Source organism: Ursus maritimus, unplaced genomic scaffold (genome assembly GCF_017311325.1).
Source record: "Ursus maritimus isolate PB19 unplaced genomic scaffold, ASM1731132v1 scaffold_33, whole genome shotgun sequence".
Lineage (NCBI taxonomy): Eukaryota > Metazoa > Chordata > Mammalia > Carnivora > Ursidae > Ursus > Ursus maritimus.
In genome coordinates, this window is record NW_024425897.1 from 2,779,586 (window position 1) to 2,795,870 (window position 16,285).

Sequence of the window (16,285 nt, forward strand, 5' to 3'; positions counted from 1 at the left end):
AGTCCTTCCTCATCAGTAATACATTAAATGTAAATGGATCAAAAGACATAGACTGGCAGAACAGATATAAAAACATGATCCAACTATATGCTGTCTACAAGACTCACTTTATTTTTTTTAAGATTTCATTTATTTATTTAACACAGATAGAGACAGCCAGCGAGAGAGGGAACACAAGCAGGGGGAGTGGGAGAGGAAGAAGCAGGCTCACAGCGGAGGAGCCTGATGTGGGGCTCGATCCCATAATGCCGGGATCACGCCCTGAGCCGAAGGCAGACATTTAACCGCTGTGCCACCCGGGCGCCCTACACGACTCACTTTAGATCCAAAGACACAAAGAGGTCAAAAGTGAAAGGATGAAAAAAGATATTCCATGTAAATTGTAATCAAGAGAGCAGGGATGGTTAATTTCAGACAAAATAAACTTTGAATCAAAAAAGACTGCAAGCAACAAACAAACACATCATGCCAAGTGAAATAATCCAGTCATAAAAAGACAAATACTGTATGATTATACATATATTAAGTGCATAGACTAGCCAAAATCATAGAGACAGAAAGTAGAATGGTGGTTTCTGGGGACTGGGACAGGAAGGAATGAGCAGCTACTGTTTAATGAGTACAGTGTTTCAGTTTTGCAAAAGGAAAACGGTACTGAAGGTGGATGGTCCTGATGGGTGTACAACACTATGAATGTATTTAAGACCACTGAACTATACACTAAAAAATGGTTAAGATAATAAATTTCATTATATGTATTTAGCTACAATTCTTAAAAATTGAAAAAACTTGGAGATTTCAATATCCCACTCTCAATAATAAAATAAAACAACCAGACAGAAAAATATACTTGAACACTACTGACCAATTCAACCTAACATCTTTAGAAGAAAATACAATACACTCTTTCCAAGTATATCTGAAACATATTCTAAGATAGATCATATGCTGGCTTATAAAAAAGTGTCAAGAAATTTTAAATTTTGAAATCATATAAAATATCTGATTACAACAAAATTATTAAAAATCAACAGAAAAAGTGTGAGATATTCCCAAACTTTGGAATTCAACAACATACTTCTAAATAACCCATGGGTCAAAGAAGAAATTACAAAGAAAATTAGAAAATATGTTGAAATGAATGAAATAAAAGGCATAACATCAATTTTGGGGTTGCAGCTAAGGCAGTACCTGAAGAAAAATATATCATTTTAAACATCAAGATGAGAAAAGATCTCAAATTAATAAAGTAAGTTTCTACCTTTAATAAACTACAAAAAGAGCAAACTAAACCCAAAGCAACAAAAAATAAAAATTAAGAGTAGAGCAAAAATCATGGAAAGAGAACAGAAAAATAATAAAGGAAAATCAATAAAACAAAAAGTTGTCTTTTCACAACAATCAAGAAAAGGGGACGCCTGGGTGGCTCAGTCAGTTAAGTGTCTGCCTTCGGCTCAGGTCATGATCCCAGCATCCTGGGATTGGGTCCCTCATCGGGCTCCTTGCTCAGTGGGGAGTCTGCTTCTCCCTCTGCCTGCTGCTCCCCCTGCCCCCCTCCTTGTGGTCTCTCCCTCTGACAAATAAATAAATAAAATCTTAAAAAAAAAAAAGAAAGAAAGAAAATTGACAAGCCTTAAACTGATCAAGAAAAAAAGATAAGACCCAAATTACCAAAATCAGAAATAAGAGAGAGGACATCATAGGTGATCTTGAAGAAATTAAAAGGATTATGAGTAAATAGTATGAAAATTTTATGTCAACACATTAGAAGACTTAAGTAGAGGATTTGGATATAAATTCCTAGAAAGATAAATTACCATAATTGACACAAGAAAGAAAATCTGAACAGATCTACAGCAAGTAAAGGAATTCTTAATTTAAAAATCATCTAACAAAGAAAACCCAAGCTCAGAAGGCTTTCACTGTTGAATTTTATCAAATACTCAAAGATGATAGAAGTAACAGGTCTTTCACAAACTCAGAAAGCAGAACAGGGACCACTCCCCACCTCATTCTATAAGGCCAATACTAACCTAATTCCAAAGTCAGAGACATTACAAGAAACCACAGACCAATCATCACAAAAATAGAAAAGTCCTTAAAATATGAATAAACCAAATCCAGCTACATATAAAAACAATCATGGGGTGCCATGGGTAGCTCAGTTGGTTAAGCCTGTGACTCTTGGTTTTAGCTCAGGTCATGATCTCAAGGTTGTGAAATCGAGCTGAGCCTCATGTAGAGCTCCGCGCTCAGTCAGAGTCTGCTGAAGATTCTCTCCTTCTTCCTCTCCCTCCCCCACTGCTCCCCCCTCTTGCACTCTCTCTTTCTAAAAAATAAATAAAATCTTTAAAAAAACCTATTTTGAAAAATATGAAGTTGGAGTACCAACACTATCTGATTTCAAACTTACCATAAAGCCATAGTAATCAAGTAACTGGAACAAGGTTGGGAATATGGATCAATGGAACAGAACTGAGAGTCCAGAAATAGATCTTTCTATTTATGGTCAATTGACTTTTACTTTCAAAGGTGCCTAGATAATTCAATGCGGAAAAGTAGTGTTTTCAACAAATGATTCTGGGTGGGACAACTGAATGCCCTTAGCCCACCAAAAAAGAAGTGGGGCAGGGGGAGGAGGAGGCAGCAGCAGTGAGGAAGAAGGAGAAGAGGAAGAAGCAACAGCAGCAGCAGCTTACATCCTTACCACACACCATACACAAAAATTAACTCAAAACAGACTATGGACCTAAATTAAGAGTTAAAACTAAAAAACCATTAGAAGAAAAAATAGAAAATCATCATGATTTCGGTTAGGCTAAACACTCTTGGTAGGACTCCAAAATCATGATCCATTAAAGAAAAATTGGTAAACCGGGGTTTATAAAAATTAATTTTTTTTCTTCAAAAGATACATTAGGAAAATAAAAAGATGAGCTACAAATTGGGAGAAAATATGTAGATCACAGAGTTGATAAATAATTTATAGCCAGAATATATAAAGAATCCTTAAAATTCAATAAGACAAATAAGCCAACTAAGAAATGGACAAAAGATTTAAACAGACACTTCTCTAACAAGATACACGAATGGCAAAAAAATACAAAAGATATATAAATGGAATTGCTATAATAAAAAAAGACAATATCAACATCAAGTTTGTATATATGTTGCAAAAACTAGAATCCTCATACACTGTTGGCAGGAAAGCAAAATGGTATAGCTACTCTGGAAAACAGTTTGGTGGTATCTTAAAAAGCTAAAAAAATTTACCATATGATCCAGCAATTCCACTCCTAGGTATTTACCCAAGAAAAATGGAAATATACATCCACACAAAAACTTGAAGGCAAATGTTCATAGCAGCAATATCCTTAATGGCCAAAAACTGGAACCAATCCAAATGTCCATTGAACTGGTAAACAGAGAAACAACATGTGATATATCCATGGAATAATGAAGCATTGAAATCTTAACCATAAAAAGGTACTAACTACTGATACAAGCTACAACATGAATGAACCTCAAACATACTACGCTAACTGAAGGAAGCCAGATATAGAAGACTGTATGCTGTATGATTTCCTTATTTGAAACTTCCAGAAACAGCAAATCTATAGTCAGAAAACAGATCAGTAGCTGCCTAGGGCTGAAGGTGGGAGTGGAGAATGACTGCAAATAGGAATAAAGGAGCTTTCTGGGGTAGTAGAAATGTTCTAAAACTAGAGCATGGTGGTGGTTCCACAACTCAATAAATTTACTAAAAATCGCCGAACTCTACACTTAGAATAAGTGGATTTTATGGCAGATAAATTATACCTGAATAAAATGGTTAAGAAAGAAAAAAAGACTAGACTACAAGTTCAACTGTAGGCTGGGGTACCTTTTAGTTTCAAATAGCCTGGGATCATAGAGGAAATTTCCTCTACTTCGAAAACTTGTCAAGCTGTCCTTAAACTGGTTAAAAAGAACTTGTTTTACATGATGTACAAAATATTTAGTGTCGCGAAGAATAAAACAAAACAAAACAAAACAAAACAAGAAAACCCTACCAACCTCCTTTGGGAATCAACCTGCTGTCCGATTCCAGTTGTCAAGGTGAAGAATGTGCTACCACAAGGGGGCTCCATCTCACCACCTCTCCCCTCCCCACCTGGGCCAAGAGCTAACTGCTAGGCTAGCACTGTATTAGCCTATATGCAATCTACCTCTAAAAATTAAGGGAAAAAGTTAGAGTTTGTAAAAAGAAATACACGAGACTACTCAAAGGGCTATGTTTCATAATAAAAGTGAAAAATATACTTGGGCAAGTAATGCAAGTGGTCAGTCAACTTTTTCTATATAGGGACATATAAGATCTTTGTCACAGATTTGTCTGTTTTTACAACTCTTTAAAAATATAAAAACCATTCTTAGCTTGGGGCTGTATAAAACCAACAATTTACTGATCCTTCACTTAGCGTACTAATGTGCCATTAAGATGATGACCAACTGATGAGGAATTCTACCCCCGCTTCCTGTTCTTTTTAGTCAAGGGTAAAAATGTATCTCTGGTTTTAAAATATTCACCACAAAAGCACCAGTAGAGACAGTCTGAAGAGAGACTGGGGTGAGTGAATATGCTCCAAGCTTCTCCAGAAGGATGGGCAGTGATATGGGCTGAGCACCTCAGGAACTCTCAGCCAGATAAAAGGGCAAACTGTGATGGCAGACCTTTTTTAAAAAAAAAAAAGGTCCATCTCATCACAAGCCCCCTTCCAATCACAAGAGTTCACCAGTCAAAATGGGGTATCTGTGAGATTCAAGACCAAGCCCCTTGATTTCACTTTTATGCTTTTACACTGGGACCTATGGAACAGTTAAGTCATATGAAACAATAAAAGTATAATTAAATTATCTCTGTAATTCAGCTGCTGTACAAATACCTTAAAAAAAAAAAAAAAGAAAGTTTTCCTCATTTTGGTCTAGGGTCTTTGAAACACACTGCTACACTTGTCCACAATTTGTACTACAAGGGTCCAAGATCACCCTAATGGCCTAATGCCTAAGATTGCAGTAAAAACAGGATACTTAAAATTTTATCACAGCTCACACTTTCTCATGCAGAAGAAAACAGCACTCAATTACTATAGCTGAAAAAATTCACATGAACACTGAGAATGAAAAAAAAAAGTACCAGCCCTTGCCATCAGAAAGCTGGCCTGGTCCTCACAGCCAGGCCATCTTGCTCTCCTAGTGGCCATAAACCATCTCAGAGAACACCAACTTCAGACAAGTCCCTCCAAGACCATGATAAAGTGAGACAAAGCAAGGTCACTTCAGAATTTTACTAAGTACAGATAAAAACAAGGTAAACGTGCAACCCACAAAATACCAACAGCCCCTCTCGTGGCTGAAATGAGTAACCACTACTTCTTTAACCAATGCCACAATGCGAGCTTTATCCTCACTCTAATCTGCCCTTCTTTATAGGTAAGATTTATTGAGATAACTTAATTATAAAATTACTCCTACTTTCAACAGCACCCAATCTACAGCAAACTCCTGTTTCCTTAGACCATCCCCCAAATCACCCAACCAAATCCCAAATCCTACAAAAGGTTCTTTCTAACATCCTCTAATAATAGTGTGATACGTCCCAGCTCCCCATGGTGTGGTTTCGCCCTTGCTGACTCAAGTAATAAACCCAACTTGTTCAACTTCAGGTGTGTTGCCAGTGGCCTTTGCTTGGAGGGGACTGACAGCACATAGTTACTGAGTTCTCTCCATTCCCCTGCCACACTCCAACAACCCCCTCCAGGAGATCCACAGTTCACACTGGTAAAGAGAAGTGCATCTGAGGACCAGGAAGACTAAAATGCTGGTTATCTCTGAGACCCGCAGAGAATATACCAAACAGCAAACGACATGATAGATAAGGCCTCTCAAAAATATTGCAAAATAGAAAATACAGAAAAGCCAAAAGAATCATGAAGAATCCATAAAGGTTAGCAATTTCTTCAACTAAAATTAGTTTATACTGTTTACATTAGTGTATACTGTTCAAAAAAATATTTTGACAAGAAATAGAGTTGATAGAAGAAAAGATCATTTGAAGTAAAAAAAAAATCAGCTTTTTTAAAATAGAAAGGTCATAACTCCTAGATGTCCATTTACCTACTGAAAGGACAAAGTAGACCCTATTTCTGTAATTAAACAGAAGCACAGGCAAAGCTAATATTTGGCATTCACTAATTTTAGCTTCAGAAAGAACTTTCACTTTTCAAGGTAAGTGATAAATACATCTTCCATAAAATATTAACAAGTCCAGTATATACATAATCCTTTCAATTTCCCAAATCATGGCAAGATGAAAAGATTCTATATTCTCAAAGTAACTAGAAGGTTTCAAGTACCCAACATCCCGAGTTCAGGGAAGCAAAATTCTATTAATCAACAGCTATATAGTCATCAATGTGTTTTACAAGAGACGTAGTACCTTGGCTCATCCTCTAGGTTGTCTGGACCACCACTGTAAAGCAGCCCATCAGGAAGTCCAGGAAACCACAAGGCCCTACTGGTGATAATGTGCAGTGTGGTGTTGGCCTGTCCAGATGTAGCAGTCATGAGAATGAGGCCCTGGGCATTCGCTCCCTCCTGTATTTGGCTGTATGCGCGATGTCACAAAAACTTCAGGTGCTCGGGGACCTCTCATTAAATAAGGTATGTAAAACATAGCTTTGGCTAAAACTTTTGGAATTAAGTTTAATATTATTGATGACACTTTCTTGTGAGTTCACTGACAGTTGTCTGATATGTAAAGTAACAAAGCAGGTAAAGTGAGGTAAAATTCCTTTCTGAAAATCCCATCAGGCTTACCTTTCAGAGCTATCACTTTAGAGGCTGGATTCATGATGGCACTTTCAGCAGAGATGGGCCGCCTGATTGGCGCCATTGGATCGCTCATGTCAATAATCACTACCTGAGCCTGTTCGCCAACCTTCTCTCGGACACATATAAACTTATCAGATTCCATGGTCAGTGTGCTGAACCCAATGTTGGCTGGATTAATTCCCAGGTTTTGGAGCTAAAGAGAAAAGAAACATGTGATTAAAAGTAATCTTTCCTCTCTGAAACAGATTAAATCTAGCCCACTATATAGCAAAGTCTAACAAAAGGAGGAGGAAAAGTTATACAAGAGTTTAGAAAAAACTTAACATTAAGTGATTATTTAGGGCAAACACTGGCTTGTGTTTCTACACCTTTAATAGGTACAGGCAATGCATCAACAGCAGGCCATGAGTCAACTCTCAAGGAGCTTACACTCCCGCAGGCTGATGAGAACACACAAGAATAAGGATAATACCAGGAAGAAGGAAGGATGCCATGAATGATACAGACAGGAAGACATCAGATGGGAGGAGGGGTGGAGGGGTCCACAAAGAATACCTCACAAATAAGGAGAGCCTCAGCAGAAAGGGGGTCTTGGAGAGGTGAAGGCAGGGGAAGAGAGAAAGGAAGAAAACACAAAAACTCGTTTCTCCAAAAGCAAGCACTGACAACTAGCCAAGAGTTTTTCCTTAAAGCAACTCCACAAGTCATAAAGTCTGATTTAACTTCCCGGTTTAAATATTTCCTGGCAAGCCTAAGGTTAATAAAAAGTCAACAGGTCTGGTACATCTTTGGTGGTAGATAGATTGCTTGAATTTGTGTAAAACTTAAATCAGGCACCTTTCTCCAAAGGCCACTTTACACATAGTGCCTGGTTTTTTAAAAAACCTATTAATGAGCTAAGCTTCAGTGAAAAACCCTGGGAAAACACACACTCATGAAATTTCTATCACCTCTATGAATAATCATGCTTATTTCTATAAAATTCTCTTGCCCAAACCTACCTACAAATATCTGCTTCTGAACATTGTTCTGCTCAATTCAAACCCTACTGCTATTGACTTGACCCTTTAGTACCTGTTACCCTGTGTGAACTTGTATAAAAGTTTATGCTGGCAAAAAAGCTTATTAACTATCAGCCTTTGGAAGAGGTACAAATGAGGCTGTTGATACTGCTAGTATAATTCTTTTTTTTTTTTTTTTTTTAGATTTTATTTATTTATAAGACAGAGAGACAGCCAGCGAGAGAGGGAACACAGCAAGGGAGTGGGAGAGGAAGAAGCAGGCTCCCAGCGGAGGAACCCGATGTGGGACTCGATCCCGGAACGCCGGGATCACGCCCTGAGCCGAAGGCGCTACCCAGGCGCCCCCTGCTAGTATAATTCTTTATTCGATCATTTCTTCCCATGAACTCCTCAAAAGCAGGGACTGTATCTTATTTGTTTCTTCTGGTAGAGTCTAGCACATATTGACTATTCCAGCTGCTGAGTGGAACAGGCTCCAGGACAACAGGTCACCTCATCCACCTTTCTGCTAACTCAGGAGGCAAGCTATGCCACACACAATTTATACTAGAGCAACACAAGGCTTTTAGGTTAAGAAATCTTCCCAAAGTCACAATGCTGATTAATGATGAGACAGTTGTGAATAAAGCTTGTGCTCTGAGCCATGATACTGAGTTGTTTGAAATTCACATTTTATTTTCACACATCTGAAGTAGCAGCTTAATGGCAGTAAATGTAGTGTAGTGAATGAAAGTTGAGACTTTTTCATAGCAAGTAATTTTCATACACTCATTCCATGAATAAGTACTGAATATATACTACCCACTAGCCACTAACTAGACTCTGAAAACAGTAAGATACATAAGATACAGTCACACTATCCAGAGCCCACAGACTGTGGAGACTTACAATTACTATTAGGTTGAACTATATGAAGTTGCTGATAATAGGACAATGAAAAGTTCCTTGGGAGCAGAGGCGGGGGCGGGGAGGAGAAGCAAACAGTGTGAAAGTAAGTTCCCAGGAGACCTACACAGTCTTCCTTTTTTTATTATGAATTATTATAAGCATTATACTATATAAGCATATAGTATAGGGAGCACCCTAACACTCAAGCACCCAACACTGTCAAATCTTTACATTTCAGAGCCATACACTTAAGTGGGCCTAGATTTTCTAAATTTTCACTTTATTCTTAGTTTGGGGATCATGTTGGGTTAATATGGCAACATTCTGATTTCAACTCCAAATCTTAAGAAATATTTGTACTCAATCTCTTGAGCACAGTACGTTCTTAAATATTAGTGACTGAGTCCACAAGAGCATATACATGCATTCATGGCATTTGGAAAAGGTAAAGACACTGAGAACAGTGCATCCAAAAATAAGTCAGAGACTATTAGAACTAGAAGAAAGGAAGACGGTGGTTCTCAAACAGCGGTGGTATCCTGTAGTCTTTGGAAACAGGGGCAATTTGAATTGCACAATGACTACGGAACACCACTAGTATTTACTGGGCTAGGGCCAGGGATACCAAACACAGGACAATCCCACAAAAAGAACTATTACATCCAAAATATCAAATACCAGGGCGCCTGGCTGCTCAGTCAGTTCAGCCTCTAACTCCTGATTTTGACTCAGGTCATGCTCTTGGGTTGTGGGATCAAACCCCACAGTGGGCTCCACGCTCAATGACGGGGGTTGGGGGTTCTGCTTCAGATTCTCCCTCTCCCCCCTGTGCGTGCATGCCCTCGCGCTCTCTAAATAAATAATAAATAAATAAGTAAATAAATATCAAATACCACTGAGCTTTACTCCATATGCAGAAACAGAATCCCAGAGAAGTGGTATGCTCAAAGCGATGTTTTCTCATTAGTTAGTAGTTGTAACTACGGACTCCTGATTCCTATAATAATTATTCTGAAAGGTAACACATTTAAAACAGTCCATATACGAGTTAGGCAAAAGTACACAAGATACTACCTAATAATCCTTTTCTGGTCTCAAGGCCTGCAATTAAATGAATCCAAATTCAAATTTGACACGGGGGAAAACATAAAAAGAAATTACTCATCCAACAGTCCTGTGGTTTCTATATTTAAGGGGCTTAGGGATGGCAGTCTGACTGGGAGGGTTGCAGCTGTGTTTACACAGGGCTGTTGGTGAAAACACCAATTGCCCGTATCAAAGAGCCAAAACGTTCCAGTTGCACTGAACACCTCAGGTTTTCATGCCTCTTGTCTTTGAAGATGCTAGTCCTTTTTCCTGTATATATGTGTCCTCAGGCTCATTCACTGCCTTATCACTGTGCCCAGTACATGGATGTTCAATAATTAATTAGGAAAGAAGTTACAAGTTTTAGGCAGTCAAGAAAATAATTTACAGTAACTTAAAAATATATATTTTATATGTCAAACTTACCAGCAAGCTTTTTCCTAGCTTAAAGAGGGAGCTTTGTAAATGAGGACCTATGAAGAATGATGATACTGAGGTCTTTTCTAGAACTAACCTAAAATTCTAGGACTAGGTTAGTTCAGGGTACTCTAAAAATTACATCTGTATCATGCTTTACAGAACTTCTCTCAAATTACACCAATGTAGGTTTTCTGTATTTTAAAACCAATGCATAAGACCCTATATTTATACCTGTTAAATGTCAACTAGTTGGATTTCAGCCTGTCAAGATCTGCTTGGATTCTAATTTTGTCATTGAACTTTGCTGGCCCAGCTCTGTGGCATCCTTCTTCAGCCAGCCAAGGGAGATCGTAATCTCTCCCTGGCATGCAGGCCGCCAGCAGGACTCAAGCAAGAGAAGCAAAAGAAGAAAATATAGAACAGACTGAAAGGAATAGATTCGGTGAAACAGCAAGGGAAAGCAAAGAAATACTTACAGGATGGGGTGACAGGTGTCAACAACTACTGCCCCAGAAGGCTATTAGTAAGCAATACTGTCAAATACATGCTGCAATCTGTATGTAATCTTAAAGAAAGATCTTCAAACTCTGTTAAGTTACAAAAGCAAAAGGAGGGGAATTTTGTAACAGGATTCTTTTAATCATTTTTTTGAAAGATATAATAATTTCCTTAATAGTAGTTTCTTCTGGGAAAAGAAACCCAGTGTTTGAACAGAAAGCTTAATTTTTTTAAAGGTTTTATATATTTATTTATCAAAGAGAAAGAGAGAGAGAGAGAGAGCGCACAAGCAGGGGGAGCGGCAGGCAGAGGGAGAAGCAGGCTCCCCGCAGAGCAAGAAGCCTGACGTGGGGCTCCATCCCAGGACCCTGGGATCATGACCTGAGTGGAAGGCAGACACTTAATCTACTGAGACACCCAGTTGTCCAGAAAGGTTTAATTTTCATTTATACGTTCTATTGGGGGCTATTCTTCCCATGTATATGTATTACTTTAAAGCTTGTTCCAGACAGACTTTGCCCTAGCTATAAATTTTGCTCAAGAATCTGGTGGAAAGGGACCTTGACTAAGATCCTCCTAGCACACGGTAACTCTTTTAACCCAATAAACTCAAAAAGCGCAGTTTGGAGATTTTGAACACTTAAATATGTTCTGTGGTGATCAATGATTCTTCCAAGGAGGACCTGTCCGAATTCATTTAATATTTGCTCAATTACCATGTCACTGTTGTGGATACTCTCGCAAAGGCTGACCCTTCCACACACCCTGGGTGACCGGGTGACTACTTTCTTCACTTCGTAAATAAGAAAGTCAGAAGGTAAATGACTGGCCCAGTATTTACTTCCAATACAAAAATCATCAGTTCACCCAGGACTAAATTTAACAGCTTACACAAGACCTTAAAAACATTTTACATGGGTGCACAACAATTTCGGGACACAAGGAGCCTACTGTTGTTTGTCTTAGTATACCAAAAACCATTTCACAAAATACGATGGCTATGTAATGGCAACATAAACAAACATGTACTAGGCTGTGAGTACGGCATCCCTTTTCAGAGTGACCCCCTGGGGCCTCTCCAGCAGACACAGGTGCACATGACTGTTTTCAATTCAAGCTCAATCTACTCCTTAGAATTCTGCCTTCCCTGGGGCGCCTGGGTGGCGCAGTCTTTAGGCGTCTGCCTTCGGCTCAGGGCGTGATCCCGGTGTTCCGGGATCAAACCCCACATTGGGCTCCTCCGCTGGGAGCCTGCTTCTTCCTCTCCCACTCCCCTGCTGTGTTCCCTCTCTCGCTGGCTGTCTCTCTCTGTCGATAAATAAATTAAAAAAAAATCTTAAAAAAAAAAAAAAGAATTCTGCCTTCCCTACTCACGTGTAAAAGGCTTCAAACATCAATCTCTTTAATTATGAATTAAAGATTGATTCAATCCAGCTACTTGTGAGACTCACCTGGAAAGAAAGGCCAAAGTCCCCACCTCTCAGAGATTCTGATTTAACGTTTAAGATGGGCGCCTATGGAGGTGTTTCCCAGCCTAGGTTGGGAAGCACTGATGAAGACTAGAGACCACGTTGCTCCTATAATTTACATAGATCACCTTGGCAGACTCTGTTAAGAACATCACCTCAGAGATATGCTACGTATCAAAATCTTGAGGGAATGTATTCATATGGTCTCTGTGTACTGAGCTGTTCCACATATTCCTCTTCTGAATCAAGGTGTCATCGGTTCTAGCTCTTTAGCTTTTTTCCATTCTCAACATAAATAGCAACAACCTTCAAACTCAAATATCTGAATATAAAAAAGTTCAAATAGTACATAGAAGAAAAATATTTCTGCAGAACTAGTCCTCCTCTCAAAAGCAGGGTGACAGGATAAGTAAAGGTACATAAATTGGTAGTATCTCAAGCTGAAGTGGAAGGATGCTTTATTATAATGCATTAGATACAGAAGTACAGCTTCTTCTCTGGGTACATTCCTAAAAAGGAGAATAAAAGTTCCTATACACTGATTTGGTTTTTTTCTTTTTTAAAGATTTCTTTATCTTGGGGGGGGGGAGGGAGTGGCAGAAGGAGAATCCCAAGCAGACCCCCCTGCTGTGCATGAAGCCCCCCATGGGGCTCAATCCCATGACCCCGAGATCATGACCCCAGCAAAATCCAGAGCCACCCAGGCGCCCCCCTATACGCTGATTTCTATTTTCCCACTGACCATTATAATACTATTGTTCTTCCTCTGGGGAAAATCTGACCGAAGAATTTTCATATGAAACAAACCGAAATTAAAAACAGAAACAAGATAATTAGATTCACAAAATATAAAGTGATATGGTAGCCATGGCGGTGGGGGGGGGTGGGTGCAGAAACAAAATGTGAGATAAACAGTATTCTTAAAGTAGACTTACAGTAAATTGGTTACAGGTGAGCTATAGGGAGGGCCTGGAAAAGCCTACAAACTGTCATTAGACAATCTACATTACAACTAATCAGTCATTGATTATACAAACATTTCAATATGAAATTGGCTTTACTCCTTCAAAGATCTCAGGGTCTATTATATACTAGGCAGTGGGAATACAACTGCAGATTGGAGGCAATCCTGAGCTTGCAGTCCAGTAGGGAAAGTGACCACTTATACACCATATGGTTAGGGCCATCATGAGGGAAGCCCCAAAGCTATGCAGGCACAGAGGAAGGGCTCCTAATTCCAACATGTCAGGGACAGCTTCCTGTCATTTGAGCAGAAGGCTAACTAGAGCTTGGCTGGGTAAATAAGAGTGAGGGGAAGAGGGCGCCTGGGTGGCTCAGTCAGTTAAGCATCCGCCTTCAGCTCAGGTCGGCATCCCAGGGTCCTGGGATCAAGTCCTGCATCAGCGAGGAGTCGCTTCTCCCTCTGCCCTCTGCCCCTACCCCCTGCTCGTGCGTGCACGTGCTCTCTCTGTTCTTGCTCTCAAATAATAAAATAAAATAAATAAATAAAAATTTAAAAAGCGAGGGGAAGAACATTCTGGGAAAGAGGCAGTAACATGTGCAAAAGCCCACAGGTAAGAGTGTTGGGCTCCAGGGAAGGTCCTGAAGGACAAGATGGGGAGCAGCAAGAGAGCTGAGCAGGTGCTGGATTAGGCAGGGCTTTACAGGGCACTGGGGAGTCTGGCATTTTCATCCTGAAAGCAAGACGGAAGCATTCACCAATGAACTTTAAGCCAGACACTCTTACTATTAGGTACCAGACACTGTCCCACACCTTACATTTATCACATTTATTAATTCAAAATCTCACAATAGCTCTGTGAAATAAAAACTATACGTTTTATCTCTATCTTATAGATGTAGAGATGAACACACAAAAAGATTACAAAAATTGCCCAAATTCACTTGGCCAGTAAGTGCCTGAGTTCAAATTCAAACCCTTCCGTTTGTCCTCGGTCTCTGCTCTTAGCCAGAGCCTGCTAATGTCTCTCCTACATGCATCTCTGAGGCTCAGCAAAAATATGCAGCCTGCCTGGGAACACTGAGCATATGGGAATACATACAAATCACCCAGTAGAGCATACAAAATGAAAAGATAAAGGGGCTCAAGACAGACCCCAGGCTTATTCCTAAGAGGAGCCCACAACGGAAACTTGGGTGTGGGCAGAGAGATAGGAGAAACCCTGGGAGACTGTGGCAGGACCAAAAGCAACAGAGAAAGGGTCATGAGGAGGCAGTAAAGCACAGTGTCAACTATCGAAGATGTTTGTGATGCTGGGGTTTGAACTCATTTTTTTGTAGCAGGGGCTGGCAAACTACAGACTGTTTTTGTATAGCCCAACTAAAAATGGGTTTTACACTTTTTACAAAATTTAAAAAAAAAGGGGGGGTGGGAGAATATGTGACAAGAGACAATACATGGCCCTCAAAGGCCTAACCTATATACTATCCGGTCCTTTACAAAAAAGTCTGCATGACAACTTGTGACCTTGGCAAGAACAGATGCAGGGGAACAGCGGGGGCAAAAACCAGACTGCAAGTTATTAAGGAATATAAGGGAAGAAATAGAGGGATAAGGTAATTTTTTCGTGATGTCTAGCTGTGAGATAAGAGCTTCAAGGGTCCAGGGGAGAGGGAGAAGTTTGTTTGCATAAAGACAGAAGAGAGGTGAACATGGTTAAACACAAACAGGGAAGAAGCCACCAAGAGGGAATGGATGAAAACACAGGAAAGAGAAGATGCTACTGAGCAAGGCCCTGTTAAACAGGGGAAGAAGGCAGGATCCAGAACACACACAAGAGAAAAAAAAAACCCACTTTTGAGATAACAGGAAGGCAGAAAAGAGCAACTGCAGACAAGTTTGTAAGGCTGCAGGCATGAAGGTGAGGAATATCCCAGTTTATGGCTTCTGTTTCTCCAATCATCTGCTGCCAGCAAGGGGGAGTGGCGGGATCAGAGATTTAAGGAACAAGAGGAAATTTTGAAATGTCTGCAGCTAAGGGAGAGCGTCCAGACTAGAAAAGCAAGGAGTGCCGAGCAACCTCAACAGCTGGTTAATGCTAGAGACCACAAACCACATTTACATGGCCAGTATGTTAACAAGTCACGAGTATTTTTCAGGTAATAGAATATATTTCTTCAAGACATTATGAACTTCGGGAGGAACTTAAAATGCCTTACTGCTTCCTTGCCTTTTGAAGGGAACATATTTAGCGGCTAAAGCACAGGCTCTGGAGTCAGAGATCAGAGTCAGAACCCAAGCTGTCACTTACTAGTTGTGTAACTTTACATTTATTGCTTACTCTCTGTGCCTCAGTTATGATAAAGACTAAATTAAATGAGATTTATAAAATACATGGTATAGTGATGAGCAAGAAAAAAGGCTCAATAAAATGGCTCACATTATTATTATATTGTTCTAATTAGCAGCAGCAGTAGTATTTTGCTATTTCACATTACTGTCAAGAGATGGGTGTTCAGGAGACTTCTACCTCCACACAATCACAGCTGTATCACTAACCAAGTGACAACGGAAGAATACTCTAGGGATTAAGTTTCCAATCTGCATAATAAGAGGATCTGACCGGTCACTATACTCCCGGGGCCTTTCCTATTTGGATACAGTTAAAAGTGCTCTGTGCTGTGAAAAAAAAGACCTTCCAATCCACCACATTCCTTGTAATCCCGCAGTGTAGTCACAAAGACCTGAGTCTGAAACCTGCTCTTAACTTACTGAATGACTGGACAACTTATTTATCATCTTTGTGCCACAGTTTATCATCTAGAAAACAGGAAAGATCATATGGATCTTATGGGATCTTATCTCCATGCCCAGCGTGAAGACCAACGGGGGAGGGGGAGGCTCCAACTCACAACTGTGAGATCCAGACCTGAGCTGAGATCAAGAGTCAGACGCTTAACAGACTTAGCCACCCAGGTGCCCCAGGATTGTGATGATTTAACATAAAGCACAGAGCCAATGGCAACTATTCATCTACCCCACCTCCTCACCTGTAAAATGAGAATCAT

General features: G+C 39.8%; 1 protein-coding gene across 1 annotated transcript in view; it reads right to left on the reverse strand.

Annotated features, from left to right (window-relative positions):
* Positions 1–16,285, reverse strand: part of CLTCL1 (clathrin heavy chain like 1) — a 92,491-nt gene extending 76,206 nt beyond the window's left edge. Inside the window, exons 1-2 of the mRNA XM_040619401.1 lie at positions 16,268–16,285; positions 6,859–7,066 (exon numbers count right to left, since the gene is read on the reverse strand). Coding sequence (XP_040475335.1) covers positions 6,859–7,066; positions 16,268–16,285 — 226 coding nt within the window. The remainder of the gene's footprint in view (positions 1–6,858; positions 7,067–16,267) is intronic.